Raw genomic sequence first — 18,451 nt, forward strand, 5'->3', positions numbered from 1 at the left:
CTAAGATACATTTTAGAACCTAAAAATCCGAGGTCTAGTTATAACTTTTTTAATGACATGCACTAAAGTAAATTAAAGAATCATATAATTTAAGTGTAATTTCTACAAACAATTAAAAATTCCATTACCGATAATTTTACCATTCTTTGCAGTCGTGTACTTTAACCACAATCATTTTGTTAACTTTGATTTACATACACACTTAAGCAGCATGTCGTGATGGCATATGGGTGTGTGGAAGTGGAATCCCACACATGCACAATCTTAGTTGTCATGCACTGGCTGGGTGAACCCCAGAGGCACTCCATGCAGGATCATTGAAGAATTTCCACCTGAAATAACCCACCCTGGGAATTGGACCCCGAACCTGGGGTCGTTTCCATGGCAGCCAGATGCCCTACCATCTAGATCACTGCGTTTCTTGATTTACACTTAAACAATGTAATAATTGCATCTCTCTCAAAAGATGTGTCAAAACTTCAAGGAAACACAAGTTTTACAACAAATGGAATTTGCTACATAAATCAAAGTTCACAAAACTTGAGTAATTCTCTATAACCATGCTAGAATTTAAAGTGATGCTTTTTAAATTTTGGAAAAAAGAAGCAAATTTAGACTTTGTGTAAGTGTAAAATTTTGACAGATGTTATAGTTTTCTTAATGTCTTCTTCTAGCCTGAAGTAGCACAGCAAGCATGTCGATCTGCTTGCGAACACATTGCCAAATCAGTGATGAAAATGATCCTTAGCGATGAGGTAAAGCAGATATCAATGGGAGCTTTGCAGCAAGTAAACTTGGATGTTATCCAGTGTGAACGTAAGTATTTTTTAAAAAAATTCCATGTGATTATTATTGTTTTTCTAAAAACTTCCTTCGTACTGCTGTGCCAAAATATTGGTCACATTCTTTTTCACTGCATTTTCTCACAACTGTAACACAGGAAGGATTCAGTTGTTTACGTATCGGAGTTTTCTCAGTCATTGGATGATACTTTAATAATATGCAATTTTTTATAATTTTTAGAGTAGTTTGCTATGCTATTTAGCGTATCCAGTACTTTGAAACCATGATGATATGTTTTACAGAAGCATGGCTGTTCTGAAAATCCTGGGAAATATAGAAAAATTGGGGAAAATCATGCATTTTTTTGTAGGATGGTGAGTCAAATGAAAGCCTTAAAAGTGCTGTAAATATGTATGTATTCAGTGGAAGTGAAACAAATGGTTATAATTTTTCTACATAATCCCCTCCACGTTGAATGCAAGTTTCCCATCATTTACAAAGTGCTTGTATGCCTCAGGAAAAAAGTATTTTGGTTGGCTGCATAACCACATCTCTTTGACCTCGTCATCAGAACGGAACTTCTGTCCTCCTAGGCCCTCTTTAAGTGGTCCAAACAAGTGGTAATCACCTGGGGCCAAATCTGGGGAGTAAGGAGGATGGGGTAGGCACTCAAAATGCAAGTCGTTAATTGTCGCAACAGTCATTCAGGCAGTACGTGGCTTAGCATTGTCATGCTGCAAAATGACACCTGACGACAGTAGTCCGCGTCGCTTTGACCTTATTGCTGGTTTCAGATGGTTCTTCATGAGATGACAATATGAAGCACTCGTTACTGGGTGTTCCCTAGGCGTGTAGTGCTCCAGAATAACGCCGTTTTGGTCCCAGAAAAGGGTCGGCATGACCTTACCGGCAGATGCTTGTGAACGAAACTTTTTTGGGTTTAGGGGAAGATGAATGGCGCCATTTCATGCTTGTTTTCTTTGTTTCGGTAATGTAATAATGGACCCATGTTTCATCTCCAGTTCCAAGTCTCTTAAAAAGGTCATTACCGTCTTGTTTGGAGCACTGCAAAAGTTCCTCACACGCATCAACACGTCACATTTTCAGCTCGTCTGTCAGATGACGTGGTACCCACCTGGCCAACACTTTACGAAACAGGAGCACGTCATGAATGATGTTATATGTGCTGAACCATGACTAATACCTATAATGGCAGCTATTTCATCCACAGTCACTCAACGATTATCCCATAGAAGGGTCTCAACAGCCACTATATTCTCCGGTGTCACAACTCGATGTGCTTGGCCTGGGCGAGGAGCATCTGCAAAAGATGTCACACACCACTTCTACATTTCCTACTCCACTCATATATCTGTTCCTGTGACACACAAGCTTCACCATACTGCATCTTCATTCTACGATGAATATCCATAGATTTAATACCCTCACTCGTCAAAAATCTGATCACAGAACGCTGTTCTTCCTTGGTAGCAGGGTGGCCATCTTGAAACTGCTCCTACAACGACAACTGGTCACCAACACTCTTCTACCACCTCTTGGAGAGAAAGTAAAGTACGAGCAACAGCACCACCAAATCTCATCACAATAGCATAAATGTTAAACATTTTATGACACTTTTAAGGTTTTCATTTGACTCCTCGTACTTGCCAAGATTTGAGAATGAAAAATTCCAGGCTTTCTTTAACCAACCTCTTGCTACGATATATTGTGTTTTTCTTATGGGTGGGACAGATCAGTCAGTACCCCATTGGTATTGGCCAATATAGTATACTGTAATTGCCACCCCCTGTGGTAGAGTGGTTAGCACGTCGTGCTACGATGCCAGGGGTCCGAATCCCGGCCTGGGCTTGATTGTTTGCGAGTGTCTCTTCATCAATTTCATCACATCATCACACATCCACATCTTCGCAAATTAGCCAAAAGTGGCACAAAGAGCATGGTAAAATAAAGCAAATAAATAAATAAATCGGTATACTGTAATTGGTTTGTTGGTAAAATTATCTCATGATCTATAATTTATATTCTGTAATCTTGTTACAATTTTTAATGAACATAAACATTTAATGTACATGCCCTAGGTTTTTAAAAGTAAATTTCTAAATATGCAACTTCTTTTGCATTGCACTCCCGTGGTAAAATATCAGTTATTGGCAAATTTTATATCTGTAATATCAGTCGGTCAAAATTCCATTTCAGCCCATCCCTATAATTTTTATAGTCTTTTGTTTATTTACAGATCGGTCTGCAAATATATTTTAATTTTTGCTTGTAAAACATGAAAATGTCATGGAATTTCTTTGCTAAAATGCTCCTGTCGGAGGTTTTGAAACCTTCAAATCAGGGGGAAAGTATTGTATTGGGTCCAAGGTGAGTGTGTTACATGGATACAAATTGTAAACATAAATTGAGCTTCAACTGTATTGAGATATGCAATTGTGATGAATAAAAAAAAATCATTGCTAAAACAAGCTAATACAGAAGGTTGTTCGCTTTATATCCGACCATTTTTGATTCGGTGCTGCCACCTGGCGTATCATGCTGGAACTATGGGTCTGCTGGCGGGAGCAGTGTTGTGTCTGACCTTGTAGGTGCGTGAGTGTTGGTAGTGAATGTTATCAAATGGCGCCGAAAATCAACCAATACGCACGCATTGTGAAACACTCGGGGTGACTACTGCGAAAGCTATTGAGGCACGTTACACACAACAGGCTCTCCTTGCGAAACATTCACCCACGAAAAGCACCAGGAGAAGGGCTGCAAGCAAAGTGTCACTGCTGGTGGTCACATTCGGGCTATCACATACCGTGACATTGACGGCAAGGGGCGTAGCAACTTTGTTCGTCAGTGCAGGGAAAGTTTCCCTCGTGGCTTTATGGTTGTGACGGGATTTGGATATGAGGGTAAGTTGATGATACGCAAGGTGGACAAAAACGTGAAGGTGAATGCCAGATACTTCCAAGACTCCATTCTGACACCTATCTATTGGAGAGACATCCCACAATTGTATGGAATGGACGCGAACCAGGTGATGATCCATATGGACAAGGTTTCGAGTCATACCGCCAGAACATCACTACATTTTTATCAGGAAATGGCAGAGGAATTAGGAATTCGTGTCATTTGAAGACATTCCTGTGAAAAGCCCAGATGCCAGTCCAATGGATTTTTGTGCATTCTGACGTCTTCAACATCCCCGCACGCGCACCCTGGATGGTCTATGGAAAGCTTGCAGGGAGGAGTCTGACAGAATTCTCATGCCTGTCCTGCACCGGAGCTTGCTGCAATGGAAACTGCGATGCCAGGCGATAGTTCACAATGCTGGGTGTCCAATAGAACATGATTGGTGGTGGCTGTGCGGTATCTCTTAAGGTGAGTACCTGTCAAAAATGGTCGGATATAAAGCAAACAACCCTGTAGGATGCTACTATTAACTAAGACGAATAGGCTTCTTTCCCATGCATGCACTGTAATTTGCATCCGAGACACCTCAGACAATGAAGGCAATGGACCTTTGAAATTGATAAGTTGAAAATCGAAAGAAGCTACAACACGGGCACAGTGGTTTTTCATGTAATTTTTAACCATGTTTTCCGCATAACAATATGAATATCTTAGTTTTGTAGTTTTATGCAAACTAGTTACATTTGAGATACATTGTTTTAATACGTTCTCACGTTATATATTTTTTTCCTAGAATTTGCCGCATCTGAGCCAGTTCCAGACATGGAAGAAGGAGTTCTATTACAAAATTTCACGGACTTGAGGCAGCTCCTAGACTTGTTCATGTCCTGGGATTGGCCTACTTATTTTCATGATTATGGTCAAGAAAATAGCAAATATCAACAAGTTAGTCCCTGCACTGCGATAGTTCTATTAGAAAAGTAAGTTACCTAGCGTGTTTGCACTAGATTTCTTTCATAATTGGGAAAAGAGAAACTCGGTAGTATATAAATACAGAGAAACTAGTACTCCATCCTCGTTGGAACTTGCTCTACTGTTGCTTGGCATGCGTCTTTTGTTTTGTAGTTCTCTGGCTGCTGCTAGGTGCGCTGTTGTTTACTGTGTGTCTCGGTCTGTGTCGTCTGCTATTAACGACCGTTGTGTTGTTCTGTGTTTGTTCTTGCATGTGTTCAGTGCCCTTATACAGTCTCGGCTTTTAACCTAGATAAAAAGATTGTAGTCCTCTGAAACAGTATGTTTTGGTTCTTGTTAAGTAATGAATGAATGAGTTTTAAAAATTGAGCGAGGAAATTTTGATGGAAATATTTTCTTATGTCAGTAAAAAACTTCTTACGTCACGTGCCGGCAACATACTTGTTAAAAACAATAAAAAACACACAAACAGCATGATAAAAAACACTGTAGTAGGACTTCTTCCAAGCTTTAGATTCCATGTCGGAATCGTCATCAGTAGGGCCCGGGACTTTATGTTATAACATATTTTTAATTGGGATCGGATCGTGTACTGGGGTGAGATCTTTACATATCTTATGAAAATCAGCTGAAATAGACCAACTTGATAAAGCATATTTTGACATATTTTACCAATTTCGGATTTTTACAACATAACAGTTGGGCTGAAAAGTTCGTAGGCTAACATAGTAAAAAATATTTTTTTGACAAAATTCGATTTTATTATTCAATATAGTTGCCTTCGAGGGCGATACAACGATTATAGCGGTCATACAATTTTTCGATGCCATTTTTATAGTACGATTTCTCTTTAGCCTCAAAATAGGCCTCAGTTTCGGCGATTACCTCTTCATCAGTGCTAAATTTCTTTCCAGCGAGCATTCTTTTAAGGTCTGCAAACAGGAAAAAGTCACTGGGGGCCAGATCTGGAGAATATGGTGGATGGGGAAGCAATTCGTAGTCTAATTCATATAATTTTGCCATCGTTTTCATTGATTTGTGACACGGTGCATTGTCTTGATGAAACAGCACTTTTTTCTTCTTCAAATGGGGCCGTTTTTTTGTGATTTCATCCTTTAAACGCTCCAACAACGCTATGTAATAATCGCTGTTGATGGTCTGGCCCTTTTTGAGGTAATTGATGAATATAATACCATGCGCATCCCAGAATACTGATGCCATAACCTTGCCAGCCGACTGTTGCGTCTTTCCACGCTTTGGATTCGGTTCATCACGTGCAGTCCACTCGGCTGACTGTCGATTGGACTCTGGAGTATAGTTATGGAGCCATGTTTCATCCATTGTAATATATCGACGGAAAAATACGTGTTTATTACGGTTGAATATCGCTAAACATTGCTCCGAATCATCAAAACGTTGTTGCTTTTGATCGATTGTGAGCACGTGCGGCACCCATTTTGCACACAGCTTTCACATGTTCAAATATTCATGCACAATATGTCGAACACGTTCCTTTGATATTTTTAAAGTCTCAGCTATCTCGATCAACTTCACTTTACGATCATTTAGAATTATTTTGTGGACTTTTTTGATGTTTTCGTCGGTAACAGCATCTTTGGGGCGTCCACTGCGTGCATCATCTTCGATGCTCATTTCGCCTCGTTTAAATTTAGCAAACCACTTCTCAACGGTTGATTTTCCTGGTGCAGAGTCCGAATAATGTTTATCAAGCCAAGCCTTGGCTTCAACAGTATTTTTTTTTTTTTTTTTTTTTGCCAAAAGCAATGCTTTATTAACACACGAAATTCTTTTTTATCCATTTTTTCACAATAACAAAAGCTGCTTCACTCACAATGCTATATCTCACGAACTAATTATCCGGCAGCTGTGAAATTTATACACGTATCTTTTGAAGGTTAGTACTAAGTAAAAATCACATGGATTTAATTCTAGTAACGCCATCTATGAGTCAGCCTACAAACTTTTCAGCCCAACTGTTATTTCTTCAATTTTCTCGTAATAAGACATATTTCTGTATAATTTCGTAATTGTCTTGCATATACTCTGTTATTTTATAATTTTTCTTCGTATATTAAGCGCAACTGATATTTCATATTATCGATGCCAGGATAAGGAAATTATGAACGAAGAATTTACAAGCAGATGCAGTCTTTTCTTACCAACTAAAAATAGAACAATAATACCCCCCTTTTTTTTATCCCGCCGACAATTAATAGCCAATCAAACATTATTGAAGGAAAGTGTTCTCTCATTGTTGTGCAGGATTCTGGCTTCATTTAATACTCCACCCCCATCCTAGTCGATCTTCCCTGGAAGATACTGAATCCCGTATTATGAGAAATTTGAAAGTACTGTTGTGCATATTTTTTTTTTATTTACTGAGAATATTTCTACCTTTTTCTGACATATTTTTCAATTTTTATGACATAATTACATACATATTTTACAGTTTTATAGGACATAAAGTTCCGGGCCCTAGTCATCAGGGCTGGTCGAGAGACCATGAAGGGGACGTGGTTCAAGTTCCACTAGCGCTCATGATGATGATGATGATTCTGAGGTGGAATCGAAAGTTTAGAGGAACTGTTAGTGTGTTTCTTATTGTGCTGTTTGTGTGTGTTTTTGTTTTTTTTAACATGTTTTATTATCTTGTTAGGGGCTTGTCCTTACTTTTGTTTTAGCGAAGTATTGTATGATGGGCAAGAATAGCCTATGTGCTGATCTGCATCTGCCCATAATATAAAAATCAATCAAAAAAGCAATAAAACAAATAAGGTTACATTTAGTATTAATTTCTATTGCTTTTATTTATTTTGCAGGCTGAGGGAGGCTGATAAGAAGACTGTATTCTCCGTGCTAAAAAAGAGCGAAAGGGACAAGAAAAAATTACTCGAGACTGTTCTTAAGCAGTTGAGACAGCTTGCTCAAACAACACAGCAGTGACTTTCATAAAGCCAAGAATAACTATTCCGTAATTGCTGTTTTAACAAGCATCATGTTTAAGATATAAAGACAAGATACTTGGATTGCTTGGGAGAAAGGAAGCAGAACCGTGTGCCTCAACGAGTGCTCAATTTGGAAATTGCGGAAGCTTACACAGGATGGACATTCTTTGCGGAAAACTGTCCGTGGAAGTTAGTCTACAGTGAATTCTGTCTATGGTAAATGGAGGTTGGAGTAATGTGAAGAAAGCCTTATTGATTGCTCAAGATGGGGTATAGAAGAAAGTCACTTCTATGAGATGGTATACTTATACATGTTGAACCCATCTAAAGGGTACTGTTGGTATGTGAAAGTAGCATTTGTCATTACGAGGTTGGTCAAAGATAAGAGTGGTATTACGCCCCATTCCCATAATAATAATGCATCAAGGTTAATGTGTGTCTGACGTAATACGTTGACACGAATTTCACTACTACCAGGTACCATAAGAAACGAATGCAAATACTAGTTCTATAAGTGATTACATTCCTATTGTAGGCTAAGGAGCTAAGGAACATGTGTTTGTGTTGTATATAGCCACCTGAAGTTTATATGTAAGTTTTTTTTGTGTGTGCAATGTACATATATTTGTCCGTATTTATTTAGAAGCAGCAGTATTGTTTGAGAGTAGTGCATAATTATGCAGAGAGTTCATCAATCGTGATCAATTTGTGTACCGAACGGTTGAAGATAGTGGCGTCACCAGAAGCATTGTAGGGGCGGTCAGACCATTGATATAAAATTGAAAAGTAATAATAATGATAGTAAGAATGCTGTCTACCTATAAGAATTATTATTATATCAATAGTGCGACTTTACTACTCCATGTACAAAGTAAGTGAATATCCAGCCCAACTTTAAAAAAATATTTTTCTCACTTTAAACAGTTACAGAAATGCACTGTTCAATTTTTTATTAACCTTTGCACAATTTGTTCAAGAAAAGTCTCTGAAAGTTAGAGGAAATTTTTAGTCATTAAGTTTAAATTATGTGGCAAGTCACAAAAATATCTTTGACTTTTTAAGTATCCAATCCCACCCCCGCTTGCTTGCTTATTATGCTGGAATACTAACGTATTGCTTTTTTTCTGATCAATGATACGACTGGCCCCTCTCGCAACATGTAAAGTTGAAGTACGAACCACGTTACAGTTTTTTTAGACATACTAGATCGGTGTTATTTAATGACAGTTTCTAAGAATTCATATATCAGCCATTTCTCTAGTACAAACATTAGCATGGCTTTAACATTATCTAGAAATAAGGTCCTGATCATTACTGGTTCATGTAGAGGAATGGAATAAGTAGCAATAAGAGATTGTGTAATAACATGTGAATGACATATTGATAATTTTGATTCTTTATGTTAAATTTACATGACTGGTCTCCCACACAATGATTCAGTGTGTCGGTGTGAATGTCAAAGTAGTGAGATATGCTCGAAGAGGTGGAAATATTTGATATAATCATATACATGTTCATGCCGCAAATTGCCAAGTTGGGTACCATAATCTCTTCGCCACAGTATAGCATCCTTCGTTTCCCCCAATCAGAGAGAAAATCACAGCCATAAATCTAGGGGTGTAGCGTACGTCGACAAAGGAAGGCTAGTTCAGAGTTGCCAAGCACCTTTCCACCCCCTCGCCCCTGAAACAGGACAGGGAGAGGGTGGCGCAGGTGAGCATTCTTTCCTTGATTCCTGGAGCGATTTTTGAGTCTCGAAAGATTCTGTTCAGTCCCTTTGTTTTCTTAAAATCTTCCTGTCTTCATTCTTCCCTCATACATGTTGCTGGGCGATGCAGTGACCATACCCAAATTGATTGATTGATTGAGTTGATGTTTTAAGTCCACTTTATGCACAGAAAGGCTAATCGGGACTGGACCTACAGTTTAAAGTGGGCTCCGAACCACTGTGTGCCTCCACCGGGTATCGAACCCGAGACCCCTTGATTACAAGGCGACGACGCTACCACTGCGCCATCGGGGAAGCTCCTGACCATACCCAAACGAGAGCTGGCTGATGACAGATGAGAAGAAGGAAAAAGATGTGGCAACACTTTCAACTGTCAACCGTGGCAAAAAGAATAATTGTTTTAATGTGCAGGGAAAGTGTGTATCTATGTACTTCTATTTGACTCGCCTGTCTACTATCAAAATTATGCAGGCTGTGTGAGCATAGTGAACTAGCATCATAGACGTAAGCAGGTACTGCCAATATTTTGCCGTATTTATGTACTGTGATTCGTCAATGGCAACAGAATGGTTGCACATATTCAAAACTGTTTACATAGAAAAATGACAGGTGGAATGTACGGTTAGTAATGTCTGTAGTCAATTACAAATGGGGAAATATCGTAATGTAATTCTCCATAATGTGTCAAATTATTGCATTATGCACTAACACCACTAGCTGTGTTTCAGATGCAGTGAATTAGTAATGAGTGTTACCCTAATAGGGAAGAAATTAATTAAACTTTAGATTTAAACTGTTCCATGTAACTTAGTATTTTGCATTTTATTATCGCAAATGGAACGTGGAATCCATACCTTGTTTTTTTTTGACAAGATCAATTTACTTGTGCATAGAGAACTCCAGTGAAATAGTGTTTGTTCCGTTCTTCTCCTAAGACTGTTACGTGACAAATAGATGGAAGGGGGAATTGATAATGCTCATCATTAGAGAAATGGCAGCCAGCAATTTAATTTTTTTGTGTGTGCCTACATATGTGTACAAGTAGATAGTCAGAAAGTATGAAATCATGATCTTTATGCACTTCTTTTATCGGTCCATCCTGTATAAATTATGCAAAATAATAACTGAATTTAGTGAGGGTATGTACAAAATTTGTAATGCATTTTTCTTTTCAGCATAGCTAGGGATCTTGTAGCATTTATGTGTAAAGTAAAAGAAAAGTGCTCCCCCGTGCTTTTGCACCATGCCATGAAGGCGTACAGGGAGTGTGGAGTTAGGGCCCCACACTTTCTTGATCACAGCCGAAGGTGGGAATGATGTGATCAGCTACATGCCCCTGGCTGCCTTTACCCCCCAGAGTTTCTTCCAGGTACCCACTTTATATGACGCTGGGCAGGTGCCGGAGCTGCTTGAACAGGTGGAAAAAATCCCAGTTCTCACCTGCCGGGGATCGAACCCGGGTGTCTCGCATAATAGTCAGACAACCTAAAGACTGGTGCATGGTGGCTTATTGGAATGCTTTGGTTCTTATTTCATATATGGTGAAACTCGTGCTCTTGGTCTCTGTAAAGTTTGTAACGATGGTTTTTCTGTGTTTCAACCACAGACTCCCAAGGAATATGAGGTTTCACTAAATTGCACAAGATCCAGCTTTGGTTTTCTGCCCCTCAGATGTTAATCCATCCGCAATGTTATATGACCCCTCTCTCAACTAAACATGAGTCTACGTTGAGGCCCAAGGTTGCTTTTCACATCAATTCCTTTATTTCTTGCCACATTCTGTTTATCTTAGACCTGAACTCTTATCTAACCACAAGAATTGGTTTGACACAAAGTAGGGAGATTGACAACTCATACAAAAAAAAGTAGGGTTCAGCTGATATGGATAAGATTTTATTGGTATTCAATCAGAAGGTATCGGTTTAGAATTTAATTACTGATAACAGCCGATACTTAGTCTGAACTTCAAGTGTGTTGCAGGGTCTGCAAAAATGCCACACTACTCTTTTGTGGATATTAAATATCCTGGAAATTATACAAGATGCATATTTTTCATAATTTTTGCAACAATATTGTGTCGAAAAACGCCTTGTGTGATTAAATGATTATCTCATTATCTCATGTGGAATTACGAATGCTTTAAGCAAAATTCTGGTACATTTGTGTAGTATAGTCCCAATGGGAAACTTGTACATTAAAATTTACAGATACCCTGAACTGTTTTGAATTGTTACAATTTTTAAGTATTAATATCGGCTTAATCCTACAAGAAAGTGAACTTCATTTTTGTGTCAAGGTTGCATTGTTTCAGTTCATACTCCAATTTCATTACCCTTATCACCACCTTAATGTTGAATTTAAACATTACAATAAAAAATTTGTCGATATTGATTTGAAAATATCACTCTGCCAGAAATCTTTTGACTGCAATGTCAAGTCGGTTATTCTGTTTTTAAAAAATGTATATTTTTTGGTCTTGTCCAGTTCATCATGCATTTTCACCCAACGCTATTATCTTGTAGAAAGACAATGGAAAATATTCAAAATACAGACAAGGATGGTTGGTTCTGTGTGTTACTTCCTGTTTGCTCTACCATTTGCAATTACAGTTCTTTAAGTTAAATGAAGAATGGTTGTGATTAAAGGTGTAATGAAACTACGTAAAAGAAATGCAAAAAAAAAAAAGAGAAGGCACTATCTAGGGCTGTTCAGATACCACTTTAAGATTCTTCTTCTAAAGTCTACTTTATGCACAGAAAGGCTAATAGGGACTGGGCCTACAGTTTAAAGTGAAATCCAAACCACTATGTGTACCTCCACCAGGTGTTGAACCTGGAACCTGTAACAATTAACAATTTACATGAGTTTTGCTTTAAAATATTAAAAAATTACATCAGAATGTAAAAATACCTGTTATGTAATCACAAAATACAATTTTTCCATAGCTGCTGTGGTGTAGTCGGGAGGGCATCTGACTGCCATATGGGAGATCCAGGTTCAATTCCCAGGGTCAGATCTTTTCCGGCCTTGTCCCTGCATAACACAGCTCTGGGGCTCACTCAGCCTCAAATCAGTGGGTACCTCATGGCAACCCTCCAAAATGGCCGAGATGGAGAATGTGTAGGGCCGTACCCCACATCCCCAAAATGTGCCCTCAAGACACGGTGTTATATGCACGGGTAACTTTACCTTTTTGATTTTTTTTTATCTTCAATATTGGTACAAAATCAATGGAAACTTTAAATTTTGAATAACTTTCAGGATAATTAAGACTCCACAAAAGTGTCAGTGGCATTTTTGCCAACCCTGCGAATGATCAAAATGTCGGAAAAATATTGACTGGTATTGAACGATACATCAGTACCTGTATCAGCTCAGCTCTAATTCTATTGCATTTTGCTTTGTTTTATGGCCATACAGAAAAAGCTAGATTTTAGGATTAATTTTGAGTAGGTTATTTAAGTCATGTTGTTAAGAATTGAATGTCACATACTTTAAATAGGTTTGTAGTTATTATCTGTCATTTTCTGATTTTGTTAAGAACATACCTGTAAATGTTTTAGAACAGAGATTGAATTTGCAATGATTTTTTTAACATATTAGATTTTTTATAATAGATGTAATTATTTGTACATAAGTTACCCAGTGAAAGATGTTTTCGCAGATATGCAATTTTAATATTCATGTGGTGGTGGGAAGTGAGTTTGCGTGGAACATGCTGGCTTCTGAACAAATATTTATATTTCTGTCATTGTTATATATGTTGGAAGGTGAAACATTGTGTTTGATACTGTTTTTATTTTTTGGGAATAACTTTGCTTTGTTGTTAGATATCAATATTTAGTTTCACACTTTGTATTTGTGTTAAAAGTAGAGTATGTTGAATGTGACATGGACATTTTGAACATATTCTTTAGTATTACACATTGCGATGTATCAGTTCTCTCAATTTTTGGTAGCAAAATGAATAATAGATATTAATGTGTGCTGTTGGTGGAATTCTATAACAGAAACATGAACTAAATCAATGAATATAATTATCATTTAACAGAGTGGTGCAACAGCCCTTTAAGGGTAAAGGCCAAGCAGTTTTCCATTGGGTGACATGTCAGGGAATCAGAGTCCATGTTATCAGCTTTTTAGACGAGAGTTGAGCAGATTTAGGTCTTCTCACGATATTCCTCAGTTGCATTATTTTGCATAATATCTATTGTCTATTTCAATTGTTTTCTTGGTTTGGTTATGATAATAGCAAAAAGTATATATGAAAAAGGTTTTTTTATGAAGAATAGATTCTAATGGAAGAATCTGGAGAAGTTTCCAAGAGTTTTCGAGAGCTAACATCAATATCTTCAGGCTGTGTCCGAAAGACGCAAGACCGTACTTGAAGCAAACATCCTCTGAGAATGGTCTCGCAGTTCGGTCTTGAAGTCGTGGACTGGAAGTGAAAGTCTTTCGAATTGCACTTCGACTGCAGCGCCAAATCCGATCGCTAGATAAAACTACGAACATGTTTTTTTTTTAATGTTTTAAACACTTGTTTTTCACCATAGAAATAGCATAGCATTTTAAAATGTTACATTTCCACACAGAAGAACTTCAACCAACAACTTGTTGGCTTTTTACCTCCATGCTTTCAAACAATGAACAACGAATGCAAGAGTCAAGCCTGGAACGATGCATGCTCCATGCTATTGTCTCTTGCTCGTTTAATTGGCGCTTTCGAACTGCACTAGGTGATGCCACTTCCGACCTTCGTACCTTTCGGACACAGCATCAGTAGAAATGTGAAGACGAGAGTGACGTGACAGCAGCTCTCAAAAGCTTTGTAACTTCTCCATAATTCACCTGGTCAATAGCCAGAGAGAATCTATTCACCATTCGTCGCCAGGAAAGCTTCAAAACTTACTTAAGTTTTTTTAATTCTTCGATTTGGTTATCTTTTATGCAGTAGAGGCACTACTCAGAGGTAAAGGCAGCTTGAGCATAATACTGACTAAACAATGATCTTGAGATATAGGCAGCCTTCAGAGAGACTGCGGCAAGAGATAATGGGTTTGTACCGTGCTACAGTGAAATAATTTACCCAAGCAAGAATTTTTTCTCAATGCATGTTCATATTTGTACTTTATCATTGCAAAATACAAGTGATTCAAAACCCGTCAGCATAGGACAATTCTATAATTAGTGCACTTGTTACTTGAGTAGCTTGGGAGTAAAATTTGATAAGACATGTCTCTGGACTTTAATCCCTGAAGATGAGAGTGACGTTAGCTCTCGGAAGCCTATCCGGAAATCACCTGGTTGATATCCCAAGAAAACCTCTTCACCCACATTCCCTTCAAAATTGACAACGTTGGATTCAGTCACTGTACAATAGTGAAGGTAACGTCAGATTCAGTCGCTGTACAATAGTGAAGGTAACATCGGATTCAGTCGCTGTACAATAGTGAAGGTAACATCGGATTCAGTCGCTGTACAATTATGAAGGTAACATCGGATTCAGTCGCTGTACAATAGTGAAGGTAACATCGGATTCAGTCGCTGTACAATTATGAAGGTAACATCGGATTCAGTCGCTGTACAATAGTGAAGGAAATTCCTTCAGTAGCCGCTGATAGCCAGAAACACATGGGAACATCTGTATGACCCATAAGCCACAATGTAATGGACAAACTTTCACTTGCATTTTTCTCGGTTTTATACTTTTGTGGGTTATCAAGTTTTATTCTCGAGCCGCTCAATTTACCTAGTACAGTATGATATTGCGATAACATAAATGGACCCTTTCGGGACAAGGCATTTTCCAATCTTAAGTGAGTCTCGTACCAGTGTACAGCCTGTTGAAAATTCAAGCACATTAGATTGAAAACCCACATATTTCCAACTTTGCACTATCTGCAATAATAACGGAGTGTACTATGGTGATGGAACTTTTGAATCACCCTGTATAAGTTCTAATAGAAATCCATAAGTAGCTATTAGCATCGGTAAGTTAGTCAAAATGTATAAATAAATTGTCCTTTACAAATCAAGAAGCAAGCATGTTTCGCTAACTTGTAATTACACTATTTTAATTTTGTTTATTATGGGAGGTGTAATCCAATCATTAGTGCTTTTATTGAATAAAACTAGTCAGTCGCAATCTATTACGAAAAAACTTGCTGAAGGTATCAGGTTTTTAATATCTAATCTCTCTGTTCACTTGCCATAGTGTGAAAGGGATTGAACTGTACGAAAGAGGAGAATTTCCAGTGACAGATCTTTTGTGTACCGTGCCTTGTGATGTGATATTGAATGTCACCATAACTTATTCACTCAACCCAGTTATCACGGCATGTTTCTGTAAATACAGTTAAAAATTTGTATATAGCTAATTCTAGGATCATGTTGATAAAATATTGTCTGCAGATATGTTAACTATTGATGCTGTTTATTTTTTATAGGAAAATAAAAGAAACTTGTCCTTGAGATTTGTTTGTTTGTTCTAAACCTTAAGACCAGTGCAGAGAAAGATCCCTCAGACAAACTCATCTTCTGATAGACTTCCACAATGTATACAGTGGAACCTCGATTTTACATTTTTCAGGGGGCTAAGCTGAAAATGCGGGAAATGTAAAATCTGGGAACGTAAATTTGAGGTTCCACTGTACGGGGCATCTAGAACTGACTTTTGTTTGTTGAGACCTTGTTTGGAACTATGCAGTCACCAATCTGATTACCCTGAAATGTAGTGCAAAGTTCAGCCAATTGGTAATTTTTATATCTAGGTTTTTCTTAAAGGTTCGCATAACCACTTTTTGTAGGTGCAAAGAAAAAAATTAGGTTATTTTAAGTGGTTTTTATTTTTCCTGCTTTTTAAAATTTTCACATTTTGTCCTGGTTTCCCAGAACTTTCTCAAGCCAAAACCTCACATGACTACTCACTCTACACTCCTAAGGAATGTAGTTTGTCCCCTTGTTTCATCCCAGGAAAACTTTTTCCCCCTTTCACTGCTCTGGCAAGTAATAATCTTCCACTTTTGTGCTGAAAATTGAAGGTGGCTCTGGAAGCAACCAATTTATTCTTCACATGCTTTTCTATTAACTCCACCTATTTTGTTATTTTCCCTTCATTCTTGTTCATTTTCTCCACCCTGTTTATGCAGATGTTTTGTTTCTGCACATCCTCCGTTAACACTAGAACAGCGGGAGGGGTCAATTTGACCCCTGTAAAGTTTCATTTATGCATGTGCAATATCCGAGTTAGGTTGTGGTTCCTGTGTCAACCTATCTTCAGCATGTTCCCACTTGTCACAGTTTACATGTTGTCATGTAGGTAGTCGTCTTGGACCGGGAAGAACATCTCCGAACATGTGGCATCAATTAGCAGTTTCTCGTGGTGAAATGTTGCGTATTCTAAAGTGATCAGTTTATGATTATAATTGTTATTTGTAATCAAAATGTATCATGAACCACCTAAACACTTTGATTATAATACATATAGCACACAAAATAATGTAAATTAAAAATATCTCATTCTAAAATAATGAAATGCATTTTTTATGAGGGATCAAAATGACCCCTTTCCGCTGTTGTAAGGGGCATCATATCCTTTTCCATTCTAGCGTTAATGCAGGAAAAATAAAAAACACTTGAAATAACTGTTAGGTTATTTTTATGAATATATGCAAGGGAGCGTTCAGACCAAAATGACATGTGTTACTTGGAAGCAAGCCCTCTGTAATCAATGAACCTTTCAAACCAGCGACATGACATGCTCGAACTGGGCCATTTTCTCAATAACGTGAATTGTCACCTTGGTCTGTTTGTAGCACATGCATGCTTATAGACTGAAGCGTGTTATCACTTTGGTCTGAAATCTCGCCTTACGGCTGAGCCAAAGCCAATACCAAAAATTGCATCAAAATATTAAAATGCAAGTATTTCGCAGTAATCATGTGATTTTGCTTTAAAATAGCTAAGAATTACAACGGAATAGTAGAATAACTGTCATTTAATTGCACAATACTGTTGGAAAACAAAAAAAAAATGATTTTGTACAATTTGCAGGATAATGAAACACCCTGGAAGTGCTGCATGCCTTTTTTTTTTGTAAAGCCTGCGAAATGTAGAAATTAACCCAAAGCCTTTCACACCATATGGTTTCTTCAGGATTGAACTTATGAGGTCACTTTATGGTTAAAAGGTATGGAACTGATAAAAAGCATGTATTAAAAATAGGAAGATCTACAGGTCCTGCATGTACATTTTCAGGTTGTTTTTTTAAATGGCAAAAGAACCTTTCACATTAAGACATTAAGTTCCACCAGTCCTTTGCTGTCAGGTCTTTTGTTCAAAAGCCAAACAACTTAACATTTATCAGTCTTGTGCAGTGGTGTGACTTTTTCAAAAGTGTTACCGGCCATCAGAAGTTATCATCTCCACCCTACCCCCCCCCCCCCCAAACATGCCTTTGATCTGGATTTTTTTTTTCTTTCTTCAATCCGCTCAATGATTTATTTAGCCACAATCACTCCTAGAAAGAACTACCACTCATGAGAGAGTTACCGCGGAAATCCAGTGAATAGTAGTCGAGCCGTGTCAACCACCTCTGTTTCTTTGGAAAGGGGAAGAAGAACCACACATTCGGGCCAGTTTGACGTTTCTGCGTTGAGCAGACGACAGAATTCCCATCCTCCAGCGGTGGAAAGGAAGTCCAAATGTACGTTCTACTGTTGCCAACTTAGTTTTTTGGAGCAAGGTTTGTCCAAATCACAAATCGCATCAAGTACTTACCTTTTCGTCTATTACTAAACGGTCTCAGTTGTAGTTAAATCCAGCTTTGGCTTTGCAGTGTAGCTCTTGTTGCTTCAGAGAAATAGTATCCCCATTTTAGGTGGGATTTAGCTCTTTTCTGGAAATCCAATGTGACAACACTTGCTGATCCGGTAGGCCGCAGCGGCAACAGGGCCCCTAAACAGGCATTTGAATAACCCCCTAGCACACTTGCCTCCAAGTCTTTCCCCGCTGTTCCCTTGCATTGGCGGGCACCCTTTCCTCTTGTGGGTAGCGGAATTGCCTGTCTCTTCGCTTTTGT

The 18,451-nt window shown here is 38.1% G+C and overlaps 1 protein-coding gene across 2 annotated transcripts in view; it reads left to right on the plus strand.

Moving 5' to 3' along the window:
* Sec15 (exocyst complex component Sec15) overlaps nt 1-15,843 on the plus strand; it is a 79,236-nt gene extending 63,393 nt beyond the window's left edge. For both annotated transcript variants that reach the window (XM_083143146.1, XM_083143147.1), the window contains exons 15-17: nt 675-816; nt 4,499-4,685; nt 7,518-15,843. In XM_083143146.1, coding sequence (XP_082999272.1) covers nt 675-816; nt 4,499-4,685; nt 7,518-7,641 — 453 coding nt within the window. In that variant the 3' untranslated portion in view covers nt 7,642-15,843. The remainder of the gene's footprint in view (nt 1-674; nt 817-4,498; nt 4,686-7,517) is intronic.
* The last annotated feature ends 2,608 nt before the right edge of the window (nt 15,844-18,451 follow it).

Source organism: Lepisma saccharinum, chromosome 21, assembly GCF_977018435.1.
Source record: "Lepisma saccharinum chromosome 21, izLepSacc3.1, whole genome shotgun sequence".
In the NCBI taxonomy this organism is placed as follows: domain Eukaryota; kingdom Metazoa; phylum Arthropoda; class Insecta; order Zygentoma; family Lepismatidae; genus Lepisma; species Lepisma saccharinum.